This window comes from Cynara cardunculus (assembly GCF_001531365.2).
Source record: "Cynara cardunculus var. scolymus isolate 2C chromosome LG 2, CcrdV1, whole genome shotgun sequence".
Lineage (NCBI taxonomy): Eukaryota > Viridiplantae > Streptophyta > Magnoliopsida > Asterales > Asteraceae > Cynara > Cynara cardunculus.
In genome coordinates, this window is record NC_037529.1 from 67,704,168 (window position 1) to 67,716,969 (window position 12,802).

The 12,802-nt window shown below is 36.2% G+C and overlaps 1 protein-coding gene across 1 annotated transcript; it reads left to right on the top strand.

The window, feature by feature from the left end:
* Nucleotides 1-1,649: 1,649 nt before the first annotated feature.
* On the top strand, nucleotides 1,650-11,275 carry LOC112507640 (probable ADP-ribosylation factor GTPase-activating protein AGD5). Its single transcript, XM_025112293.1, has 11 exons — nucleotides 1,650-1,860; nucleotides 3,162-3,220; nucleotides 3,315-3,405; nucleotides 5,056-5,110; nucleotides 5,231-5,321; nucleotides 5,421-5,649; nucleotides 7,116-7,302; nucleotides 8,320-8,498; nucleotides 9,503-9,751; nucleotides 9,915-9,973; nucleotides 10,835-11,275. The coding sequence occupies exons 1-11, from the start codon at nucleotides 1,810-1,812 to the stop codon at nucleotides 11,046-11,048; spliced, it is 1,464 nt and encodes a 487-aa protein (XP_024968061.1). The 5' UTR covers nucleotides 1,650-1,809; the 3' UTR covers nucleotides 11,049-11,275.
* The last annotated feature ends 1,527 nt before the right edge of the window (nucleotides 11,276-12,802 follow it).

Genomic DNA, 12,802 nt, shown 5'->3' on the forward strand with positions numbered 1-12,802 from the left:
TCTAATACTTGGTAAAGGGTATTATTAGGTTTTGAGGTTGAAAAAGAGTATATTTGTTTTAATAAGTTTTTTTAGGCTTAATCGGATTTTTTTAGATCAGTAAAAAGAATTAAATCAATAACAAGACATCGTACATACTATTAAAAGAATTAAATCAATAACAAGACATCGTACATACTATTAAAGGTTTTTTTAAAAATATAACAGTGTTCAACGGCGTCCAACAATGCTCGATCTAATTATTTCAATATACCCGTGTTAAGGGAATAAATTGTTTCAATATACCCGTGTTGAGGGAATAAGGAGGCATAATGTCTTTGGTTGAGGCTGTACACACAAACACATATTTATATATACGGGCTCGTATAAGGGATAATTAATTAGTTTGTGGTAACCGTAAGATCTAATGTGAATGACTCGTTTGATACATGTAAATATATTTCTTAAATAAGCTAAAATGGTATTTTTGACAACTAATCAAAATATTTAATTAAACTTTTTAGAAGGAAAATTTAATTACCCAGTATATCAATTACCTAATATAAATCGTATTTAAAGACATTTGTGAATTAAAGTGTATCATAGTGATAACGTTCACAATGTTTCACGTGTATCATAATGTATTTTGTTTGTTTTATTAAATGTATCATAATGTGCATTTTCTTTATTTTCATGTATATCTGGATATCACAGTGAATATTGTTTGTAGGTATCACAGTGTGTATCTTGTGTTCACATAAAGTTCATCAGAATAAGGCTCATTGAAATAAGGTTCGCCGGAGAGAGGCAAGATGAAAGATGAGAGAGGATATTTATAAAATCCCTAAAATGCCCTTAATTAATATTTTAAGTTAAAATTACCAAAATTATTAGTTTTCTAATTTAATCTTTGATTTGTGGTTAAAATTAGATCTCACGATTACCACAAATAAAACAGTTCTCATTTGATTAGGGGGGGGCGCACATGCGTGCGCGCGCATACACACACACACACACACACACACATATATATATATATATAATATAGAATTTTATCGAAATAATATACATTAGCGGTGGGTTGGCTGGGTTGGGTTGATTTTGGCTAACGCAATTTCAACCCTCCTAATTAGCCGATTTGTGGGTTGACGGTTTTGCATGGTGAGTTTAATTGAGTTGTTAGCAGTTTGGGTTTTGGAGGTTGACGGTTTTCTATACACCCCCATACTTAATGATATAAAAAGTGACTCATTCAGTAAGCTTCCAAGATGAAACTTTATGTAGAAAACCAAGTTTTTTCAAAACCTTTCTCTTCTAACCAAAAAACAAGCTTCTTCCATCTATCAAAAAACTATCCAAAACAAAAAAATTCTCAATTTATACATACAACTTAATCCACAATAACAATCATCAATACATGACATAGAAAACCAACCAAACAATCCATAAATAAACCGTATGAATTACGATTTTGGTCCTTGTAGTTTGGTGAGAATTACAAAATTCGTCCTTGATGTTTTTCACAAAACCAGAAGGACCAAAACCATAATTCTAATGTTTTCCTTCGTAAAAAAGGTAAATTGCTGCCGTAGATTTTTCATCAGCAGTAATAAGGTTCACTCGTGCAAGATGGTAGATACGCAGCTTCAATACCCAACTAGCAATTCTCTTCACACGCTCGCCCCAAAAACAGACGAAAAAGAACGACTAAATTATCAAAACCCCCATCCCATCTCTCTCCCTACGTCGTCTCCGGTGATCCAAATCTTCAGACGGAGAGATCTCAACGTCCACAGGAATCACTATTTTTTATTAGTTTTATCGGCAAATATGAACGAGAAGGCCGGCGTCTCCAAGGAGCTCAATGCTAGGCACAGAAAGGTCTCGTCTCCATCTTCTGTCACTTGATCTGTGGTTAATTTTGTATTATGTTGGTTTAATTCTTAATTTGATGATTGATTGTTTGATTTTTACAGTATTATTGAAAATATTTGATAGTTTTTAGTATTATTATTGATTTAAAATGAGCTGATCTGATTTCTGTAAACATTGAATACGTGTGGTGCTACAGTAGCATTGGAGTTATTGGAATTGTATGAAAGCTGTTGCCTTTGGTTATTCGATTTTTTGTTTGCAACTTTTATTAGGATTTTGACTAGTAGTTTCGGAGATCTGTATCTTCTTCAAGTGTAGCCTCAGATCATTTTTTTTCTTCGTAAAAGTAGTAGGTAAACAAGAACAGGATGGTTAGTATATTGGTTCATATCATGTGTAAGGGACACTAGATGACAGATTTATCTAAAATTAATTGTTAAAATTTTGTGATCGATGGTCATAATTCTAAACCTTTTTTGTAGTCCTCTAAATTTGTAGTATTTCCATTAATAGTCTCTTTTGATTGTTTAGCAGCCCATGCTTTTATTAACTAATGAGCTATAACTGTGAATCCTGGGATTAAGGCATCAATGAATGTAATAAGGGAACAGACCATGGATGATAAAAGATCATTTAATGATGTTGATTCAATTACTTAAACTACTTTCCATTCTCACATCCTGTCTGAGATATAGACTGTACTCTGTAAATTTGAAGGCGTGTTAGAGTGGGTAGGAATCTTGCAAGGGCTTGATACAATTATATTTCATACAAACTCCCTATCCCCCGACTTTGTATTGTTTCTCTTGGTTCATGTTTGTTCAAGGTGAATTTTCACTCGAAAACAGTGTAGTAAGTTGTCTTGAATCAAAAGAATGGGATTGTTACGACATAGATGGACTCCATTAATATTTAATGCTAATGCTACCAAAATGAGATAATTGGATGATGAATATAGAAACCATGGAAGACAAACCATCCTCATTGGTTGATTTGGTCATAAACATTCAGCATTGCAGGGTTAAAAGTTAAAAAAAGTGAACTCTCGTCTGCATATACAAACTTGCAATGTGAAAATAATAGAGTTCCCTTATTTTCCTCCAAAATGGCTTTCTATCATTAAGGTTGCATAAGTGTTTGGACCAGGTTTTTGTCATGACTCATGCTTTCTTTTTCATTCGTTCCCCCTGCTCTTTTCTGTCCTGCCACTCTTTAATACCTCCCATTCTCCATCTTCTGCACATTTTCATGCACCGAGACTTATTTTTGCTGCAAATCAACTGATATTATGTGATCCTTGTTTCCAGATACTAGAAGGACTTCTTAAACATCCGGAGAATAGGGAATGTGCTGATTGCAAAACCAAGTATGTGCTGCATTTATGACATTCATTAATCAAGGTGGCCTGCAATTTAGTTATTTCTGTACATCAACTGCTAATCCTGACCTTTCCATGGCAGAGGTCCTCGATGGGCTAGTGTGAATCTAGGCATCTTTATATGCATGCAATGTTCTGGAATCCACAGAAGCCTTGGGGTGCACATATCAAAGGTAATAATTTATTAGTGCAAAACCTTCATTTCCAATTAGTGTCGTATGTGGATGTGGCTGTAAAGAAAGCCCCCATCATTTCAAGAGTACATCTCACCCTCCCTAGACCCTATTCTACGTGGGACTCATTGCGTTTGTCTAGTTTGTTGTTGTGCTTGCATGCTAATTGGCCCTGTAAGGGACCTTGAAAAGCAAATGACATGGATCAGAACAGGTATGAAGAGCTAGGGTTTAACCATTTATGGACCAATCTAAGAAAAATGTAGGGTGTTGCATCTCTTTGGTACTTGAATTTGAGTGATATACTTCATCGGATGATTTTCTTGAAGTCTGGTATTGCCATTGTAGTTTCTATAGTCTCTCTCCATCTTTGTGTAGTGTCCTCGAGAACATGAAGGCATTGGGGAGGATAGTGGAACACAGGGAAAGTGGGACTGGGGCGGGGGGACGGGCTAGAGGGTGAAGAAGCACATGCAATTTGAATGGAAAGTTGATAGAATAAATTTTGTGTTTACAACAATGTTTTACAGTTTGTTTTAGAAATGCAACTAAGTTTAAGATAGTTAGATATCCAAGCCAAGGGTCAAAGAGAACCCACAGATTTAGAAAAAAGTTTCTGTTATCTTAGTAGGTAAATCTATCTGTCAGATCAATTGAAATTCAAATAAAGTCAAAGGGGAAACTTAATTTGTGTCTATATAATACACACACACAGAAGACTAGAGTGTATTGAATTATACCATTTCAAATTGTCATGAACCCAACTATCTAAATAACATATTGAATGAGACTATTCCCGTCAATTGCATATTTACGGATTAAAACGTATCATATACTCATACCATATCACGAGCCAATGCTACCCCAAAATAGATAATGCTGATTTTGCTTGGTCTGCATTCTTAGTGTTGAGGCATACAAGAAAGAAATTGGTATCAAATATACTACCTGTGTGTATGGCTCATGTTCAGATATACATAGACTTCACAGTTCACATCCAGATTCTCTCACTCAGCCTCAGTACAGAAAGTAGAGCATTCAAGAGTAATGACTACTGAATGGGGGTATAACATTCCGCATTAGAAGGTTATGAGGCATAATATGTGCCACATAAGGGTCGAAATTCTACAGGGTACATAGAAAAAGTTTCATATCGCATGTAGACTAATACACATCTACCAGGACTTGAACTTTAAGTCAAAGTGGTTGTTTGCATGTGTTCAGGCCAGCAGAAATTTTCTATTGGGTGGTACATTATGTAGCAACAGTCAAGAGTTATAGTGAGTGTGTACCTTGATACCAAATTATGATCGTAAGTGTTGCAGGTTGATTATTGCATTCCAATTGTGTACATTTATCATTTCCATTTCATCACAAGGAGTGGCCTTTACAAACAAAATTTCTTGTCTCATGACACCAATAAGAGTCTATGATATCACCAAGTATATTGCATTGCAAGTGGTTCATTTCATTTTTTATGTTGAGTTATCTAATTTGCTCAGTTTTTGAACGCCATCCATTTGTGATTACTAATATTAGGCCTTTGTGTTCTCCCTTCCTTAAGTATGTTCATTTGTTTAAGATCAAATCACCTGTTAACAGAAATACGAGTTTGTTCTTTTCATTATTTATTGGTGCATCCCTCCGCAGGTGAGATCAGCTACACTGGACACATGGCTTCCCGAGCAGGTTGCATTTATCCAGTGTAAGACCGATGTTCCTCCTATTTCTTGAGTTCGTGAATGTGTTTGATGAAGATTTAAAACTAAATAAGTGGAAGGAGTTATAATTATGTCTTATGGATTGACGTTCTCTTTGTGCTCAGCTATGGGAAATGAGAAGTCAAATAGTTATTGGGAAGCAGAGCTGCCACCAAATTATGATAGAGTTGGCATTGAAAATTTCATACGGGCAAAGTATGTACCTTCTAGTACTTACAAGAACCGTTGCCTTTGATGTAATACGATGCTTCTTTTTCTTCATTCTCTTCATTTTTTATACTCCTATGTTTATAGGTATGAGGACAAAAGATGGGTTGCTAAGGATGGAAGACCAATTTCACCTCCTGCCGTGCAAGAAGAAAAAGGCGCCGTGCAGTGGCAAAGACCTGTTGAGAAAACTGGAGGCACCGGCTACTCTGAGAGTCCTGCTGGTGAAAAGAAGAGCTATCAAGCACATACTACAAAGAGCAGCACCCCTGGTGCAAGAATCAGTCTTCGTGTGCCACCAAAAGGACCTGAACCTGTATGTCAAGTTGTTAACTTGTTATTGTTTAACTACTGCCCGGCATACTGTTCTATCTAAATAGCATTGCTTGTCACATAACTTGCAGTTGGGGGGTGAGGGAAAGTGCTTATCTATGGTTAGCTAAGTTATGAACTATATCTGCTTACAAATTATAGTGTTTCGTTCTAGATGCTATAAAATCGATGCTGGCTGAACTTAGATTCAAGGCCTAGGCAAGAATGTACTTCTAGGGAATAAATTGACCACAAGGACATGACTTAAAGCTCATTTGTTTGAATTATTTGTTTGTCTTTCAAGAAGTAGCATTTCAGGTGATGTAATGTGCAAACTTCATACCATCTGATCATATATTATATCATCATATTGAGATGCTGGAGGTGGGAAGTATCCACATAATCTGGAACAAGTTAAGACTACCCAAGCAGCCACCGCTGTTGTGATTTGATGTTCAATACAAGCCTATGGGTGTGAATGAACTATGAAGTGAACATTTATTTTTGTGTTTATTCAGAAGTGAAAGGTTTAGTGTTAAGATATATGTAAGCAGAGGCGGAACCACTACTTAGGAAAAAATCGGGGGGAAGGACAAAAGAAAGGGGTGCCGATCCTGCACCACACACCCAGTTGAAGTCAAAGTAATGTAATAACCAAGATCTGTTACTGTTCCACTTGTCACAGAGTTTAGACTGACTCCATGGAAACCAGAATTTTTTTTAAGTGGTGGCAAAATTTAACTATAAAAAAGTAGCTAAAGAGAAATTTCACAATATTAGTATAGCTTTGTTTGTTGGTTCTTTGTCCCTCCATAGAAGAGACCCATGTTCGAGTCTGCCTACACATCTTTTTAAAAACACAAGAGGTATATAAAAAAACACCAAAATTTAAGCTAAAATATTAACAAATTTGACACCGGTGAGACTTGAACCTGGGCCTTTTCTGCAAGGGTAGCATTATTAACCATCTTCGCCATCAAAGTCTTGTGCTTAAATTTTAGTTTCAAAAACTATATGGTGGCACCCAACAAAATAATACGGTGGCACCCTTCTGAAACGTACCTTTTTTCCTTTACGATAGAGCCATGAAGTGGTGGCCCGTGCCACTGTATCAATCAATGTAGGTACACCCCTGTATGTAAGTAGGAAACTGTTATACCATCTTAAATGTCCATAGAACCTTCAATAGTTAATTTCAGATTTCTTATTTGAAGTATGATGTTTATGACATGCTTCTGTGACATCAATGGAGTTTTACACTTCTTTTTGCTATATGAACTGTGCTTGGTGGGGTTGGTTTGGATCTACTGAATGAACTAAAAGGTTTCCTGTACGATCAATCCTATGGGATTCATGTAGGTGTTTGCCATCTCTTCTACATTAGGCAAGTTATTAAATATGTTGGGATCATTATGTGTTTGTTATTCCTTCTATATTAAGCAATTTTGTTAATATATTTCGACTCAACAGGTGATACAGAAAGCTGAGCCAGCAATTCCTTCTGCTGAATTGGTAAAGGAGGTTGCTGAAACTGTCTCTCCTCCTAAAGTTGATTTTGCAACTGATCTTTTTGACATGCTTTCAATGGACGATGGTCCTACTGAGAAAGGTCAAGAAGCAGCTTCTACGGATGATAATCTATGGGCAGGATTCCAATGTATGTCTTTCGTTTCCTTAGATGTACTTAAGCGAGTTCTCGTGAGTAGTAACAGTTCTCTGTTGTCGTTATTATGACTCCCTTTTGTCCAGAGTGAGGGGCCGTTTACCAAACTCTTACCGAGTAAGCCTTTACCGACAAGAGAATTCACCCTCAATTACCTTAGCGGGTAACATTTTCGACCATCAAAATGGATGGTAAGCATCTTAAACTGGGTAAAAGCTTACCGGGTAAGAGACTTTTCCCTCACTTACTGTAAGACTCTCGGTCATTGATATGCTTTTTACTCGGTAAGATTATTGGTCCTTACCATTCTCAATCGTTAAGATAAGTGATATCGGTAAGCACTTACCTGATAAGTGTTTGGTAAAGGGCCCTTGATTGTCCTTGTTGGATATGAGCATGACATTTAATATTCTTGGGCCGTATATAACTTAATATAGATTTACCAAATGCCAATAATCATCAATTAACATATCCTAAAAATGTTGGTGTCTCACCTTTCTTGTCGCATATGTGGGGTAGTTTAAGAACCGTGGCATGATATCATTCCTATTGAAGGAAAAGAACACAAATAATGTGGGACAACCTAAATAAAAAGGAAATATAGCTTGATCTGGGATGGAGAGATTATTATATGGTCAGTTAGGGGGTGTGGGGATGGTTCCACTTTATTACTCCCTTCGTCCCAAAATAATGTCCACAAAGAAAAAGGCACAAAGTTTTAGAATGTGTAACTATTACACTTTTTAATTAACTAAATGGCAATTTTGCCCTTCATAGATAATAACAGAGAGTAATGAATTTCGCCATTTCATAAATAAGGGTAGAATTGGAAGGTAGGCATTTACTTTCGTAAAGTGGGCACTTATTTTGGGAAAACTAGAATAGAAATGTGGACATTTGTTTTTGGGACGGAGAGAGTATTATTTAACACCCTGTTTTCAGAATTTTGGCTTACAGATGTTTATAATGTTGAAATGAACCATGCTGACTTTCATCGTATTGTATTTATAGCCGCTGTAGAAGTATCAAGCACCGGCACAACAGACCTTACAAAACCTGTTGATAACAAGGCCAAGCCCACTTCTGGAATAGAAGATCTATTCAAAGATCCGCCTCTTTTCTCACAACCTAATGCATCAGAAAAGCCTCAGAAGGATGTTAAAAATGATATAATGAGCCTCTTTGAGAAGGTATAGTTTATAGAATGGATGACTTGTCTAGTTCCGATTATTATGTACGGCAAATACTTACGCATACTCCTCACATTTGGTGAGGTTTGAACCCTTGACCTTTTGGGAGGGTGGGCTTTACCGTTAACCTGGATTCCGCTGGGCAAATGACCTTATGGTTTCTATCACTATTTGCCATCAACATAACCATGGAGAATAAACGGGCAGACTAGATCACTATTTACCATCAATAGGATCTGGCCTGCCTGTTTATTCTCCATGATCTAGTTATGCCTGTAAGGGTTGGTACACTGGTCAGAATAGAACATGGATCACTGTTCCATGTTTGACCGGACTTTTATGTGGAACAGACAGGAACATAGCGTGTTCGACCCCCACCCCATAGAACAAGGTGGAATAGACCTATATGTTACCAATATAACATCAAAATAAAACCTAATTCTCTTTTAAAATATCAAATACACCTCCCTCTTTACATTTTATTCATTCTTTAAATTTTATTTATCATATTTTATGCTCTTTAAACTTTCATTTTACTATCCTTAAACTATTATTTTTATATGGTTTCTATATTTTAATTAATTTATGTAATTTATTAAATATCAATAATAAGAAAATAATATAGAAAAGGTATAAAATAAAAATTGGAAACTACATGAACCTTTTATTTTGGTGTCAATTTAATTGTCTTAGACGAAAACTTTTTAATGATATATTTTGTTATAAAAAATATTTATTTTATTATAATTGAATGAATTGCATAAATTAATCAAAGTATATAAATAATTCATTAGGTGTAAATTGGTCATTTTATCTGTTCTACCCTGTTGAGTTATGTCTTACCAAACACTGAACAATTGTTCTGTTCTGTCCTGCCTGGGTACCAAACGCACCCTAACCGAACATATTAGCATATTTTTTTTATTTCAAGATACACTTGTTCTTTTTTCGGGTAACCACCATGGATGAGAACTGATTTTAGAATCCCTTTTGTATGGTAACAGGGTAATAATACATCACCATATGCTCTTCATCAGCAGCAACTTGCTATGCTAGCTCAACAGCAGTACCTACTTATGGCTGCTGCAGCTAAATCAGGTGGTTTGCCAAAGTTTGCTGGGAATGGGCAACAACAGCAGGTATCTGGTGGTACAAATTCGTCCAATCAAAACTGGACAAATGTTGGCTATCAATTCCCTGGAATGCAAATGCCAGCTCCTGGAAAAGATGAACTGGAGAAATATTTACAGCAGGTATAAAAGTTATTTACAGTGTTTTGGGTTTATGGTTGCTGGAGTCATATTGCTGCCTTTTTATGAATATTTTTTTTATATAATTATTAATTACAAAAAGAATAGTTGAAGAAAAGAGAGTTTGCTTGGGCTCTCACCATATTACTTTACATGCTTGAACTAGATGGGAAACATGGGAGCCGCAAATCCAGCTGGGAATTCATTTCAGGTTCCAACATCCAGGTATAATTATATCTTGCGTGTCTTTTCGTCTATGTTTTAACTGGCACATGTAAAAGCGAAAAACCATTAGGACTCGTTTGGTTTGTGGGATTTGGAATTGGATCCTGTTCCAATCCTGCGTTTGGTTTAAAGAAGAGCCCGGAATTGAAATCACCGGGTTTCAATGAAATCCCACGAACATGGGATTTAGAAATCCCATGGGGATAGTTTGTATTTCATGGACTTTCATAGGATTTGTTGTATTAAAATGTGTTAAAAACACTTGTTTGTAAAAATCAATTAATGAAAAGGTAATATAGTATTTTATAACTTGTCTTTATGAATTATTTATAAAAAATGAAATTCAATTCCATTCCATATCCTACATACCAAACACACCAAAGATTTCAAATCCTTCCATGAAATCCGCATCCCTCAAAAACATCACGTCAAATCAAACAGGCACTAATGCTTTAGGACAGATGCATTCAGGTAATCATGGTTTGGGAAAGCATTCGGAAATTGGTAGAAAGCTTTGGGCCATGTTTGCCACACTAGCTTAGTTTTTTAGCTTATTGAAGAAGTCTCGTTCAGTTAGCTATAAGCTAGCTTTAATAAACTCCGCACTAGGAGGAGGGGGGGGGTTCCCACTTCTTTCCAATTATGCCCCTTTAGTTTTTCCAAGTAAATTTTCAACATATTTTTTACGTTATTTTACATTATCATCTAACTTATAAGCTAGTTTTTACCAAACATGACCAGTTGACCATATTATCTAGCGATACTTCTCTTGTTCCCGACTGATAAGAATCGTGAACGCATTTACATACCATCACTTTATAGTTGAAATCTCGACACTAATCAGCTTATTTTTTCTTATAGCATTTACGCCGTAAATGCCACTACCAACGGCACGGCATTTCCTGGGGCATCAATACCTGGAATTATGGGACAAAATCCATCCTTCAACAACATGGGGCCATCCGGCGCATCTAAACCACAAGCGGCTTCTCCGTTATCATCTACACCCGCTTCCCAATCCGCCAAAGACTACGATTTCTCCTCGTTAACTCAAGGCATGTTCTCAAAACCATGATCTTTTTCGTGCAATAGTTATAGTGTATCATAAAAACAGTAATTCATAAAGAACCGAAAGAAACTATTTTTCCTTTTATCGGGGATTGTAAACTATTTGTAGAGGATGCAATTTTCAGCTTTAATTTCCTTTCATCTGTTTCACTCCTACATTACCATTTACCACCAAGGATGGTCTCTTTCGTCTAAACTCCGCGTGTTGTTTCCGGTTTTAAATCCTCCTTATATATCTTAATCGTGTCTTATGTTTTTGTGAACGAATTGTGAAATGAAAAGATTATGCGCCGGAATGAATTTGGTTATATGAACGAGAATGAATTTGGTTATGTTTGGCAAACTAGCTGGTAGGGTAGTTGTTAGCTAATAAGGTAGTTGATGAACTAGTCGTGTTTGGTAACAAGTAGCTAATAAATGAACTAAAAGTAGGCATGGTTAGGGATGAGATAGGTAACAGACCGGTACCGAAATGGTTGGTACGGAATTTTTATAGGACTGAACTGAACCGTATGTACAAATTCAGTACCGGTTCGGTTTTGGTTCCGGGACGGGAAAATCGGTACTAGGACCACTTAGGACCGAAATAACTTGTGGTATGTAAAACTTGCTTGAGTTTCATTCATGGAGGTGCAAATTTTGTTGATGGTGATAGTGGGTCGATTTTTTGAGGTGTTCGAAAGTCAAAATAATAGGGCTGATTTTTGAATGATTGATGGTGATAAGGCTGATTTGATCAAAGTAATAGTTATGAAGAAGGTTTTAGGAGAAGATGTGGATTTGTTTAGGAGAAGATAGAGATGGAATACCAAAAGTCAAGTGACCCCTTAAATTTTCGTTCGGTTATGTTTTTTTTCTGGGAAAATCTTGGTACCCATACCGAATACCGAATTTGTAGTAATAGTGGAACCAATAACCGAACCGATAACATGCATTCAGTTCCGGTTCGGTTCGGGAATACGGTCCTCGAGTCTCATCCCTAGTGATTTGCTCCTACTCGTTGGGAAGCTGGTTCACCTGTCCTGTTCGGGGAAGGTGATTTTCTGTAAAAACGGGTACCGGCTGCGGGCCAGTGATGTATTCCTTAACCCGCCCTTTCCCCATATGTATAATATACTAATTTAAGTATTATATATATATATATATAGAGAGAGAGAGAGAGAGAACTGGGATCATGTGAGACTAGGATATTTTTGTGAGACTTATAAGACCACTTAAATAATACTAACCTTTACAGGAAAATACCGTGAAAGAAACATTCACAGTGTTTTTGCTGTGAAGGTTCGGGGTTCTCTTTACCTTCACAATTTTTGTTGTAAAGATTCAGTGTTATTTTGTAGTCTGAGTCTCATGAAAATAAGTTGGTCTCACATGTATCTAATCCATGTAGGTGGAGGTTCAAACGTGAACACCTCCATTTTACAAAAACACGAGAACGTCAGGGGACCTGATGATGTGTAGACGATTTGGCTCGTGACCTAGGTCATGCCAAAGGCTTTTTGCGTCTCTGATTTAGTATCACATATAATGGATTATAGCATCACATTAAAGACATAATTGGGAAAAAAAATCGAAACTTATTGAAATGATACCAGTAGTAATCAAACTTATAAGTTGACTTATGACTAACAAAACACTTTTTTTCTTTAAATAGATTCGAAAAATAAATCATCTAATCTATACTATCTTATAACGCATTTGGCTAAAACTTTTAAAACTCTTAAAAACTTTTAAACCCGTTCATCCCTAAACGATTTCATC

Bases quoted from the DNA above. Each gene is read 5' to 3' on its own strand.
- LOC112507640 (XM_025112293.1), top strand. From the start codon at position 1,810: ATGAACGAGAAGGCCGGCGTCTCCAAGGAGCTCAATGCTAGGCACAGA. The intron at 3,406-5,055 runs GTAATAATTTAT...ATCCCTCCGCAG, and splicing joins TTGGGGTGCACATATCAAAG to GTGAGATCAGCTACACTGGA. The intron at 9,974-10,834 runs GTATAATTATAT...TTTTTCTTATAG, and splicing joins TTTCAGGTTCCAACATCCAG to CATTTACGCCGTAAATGCCA.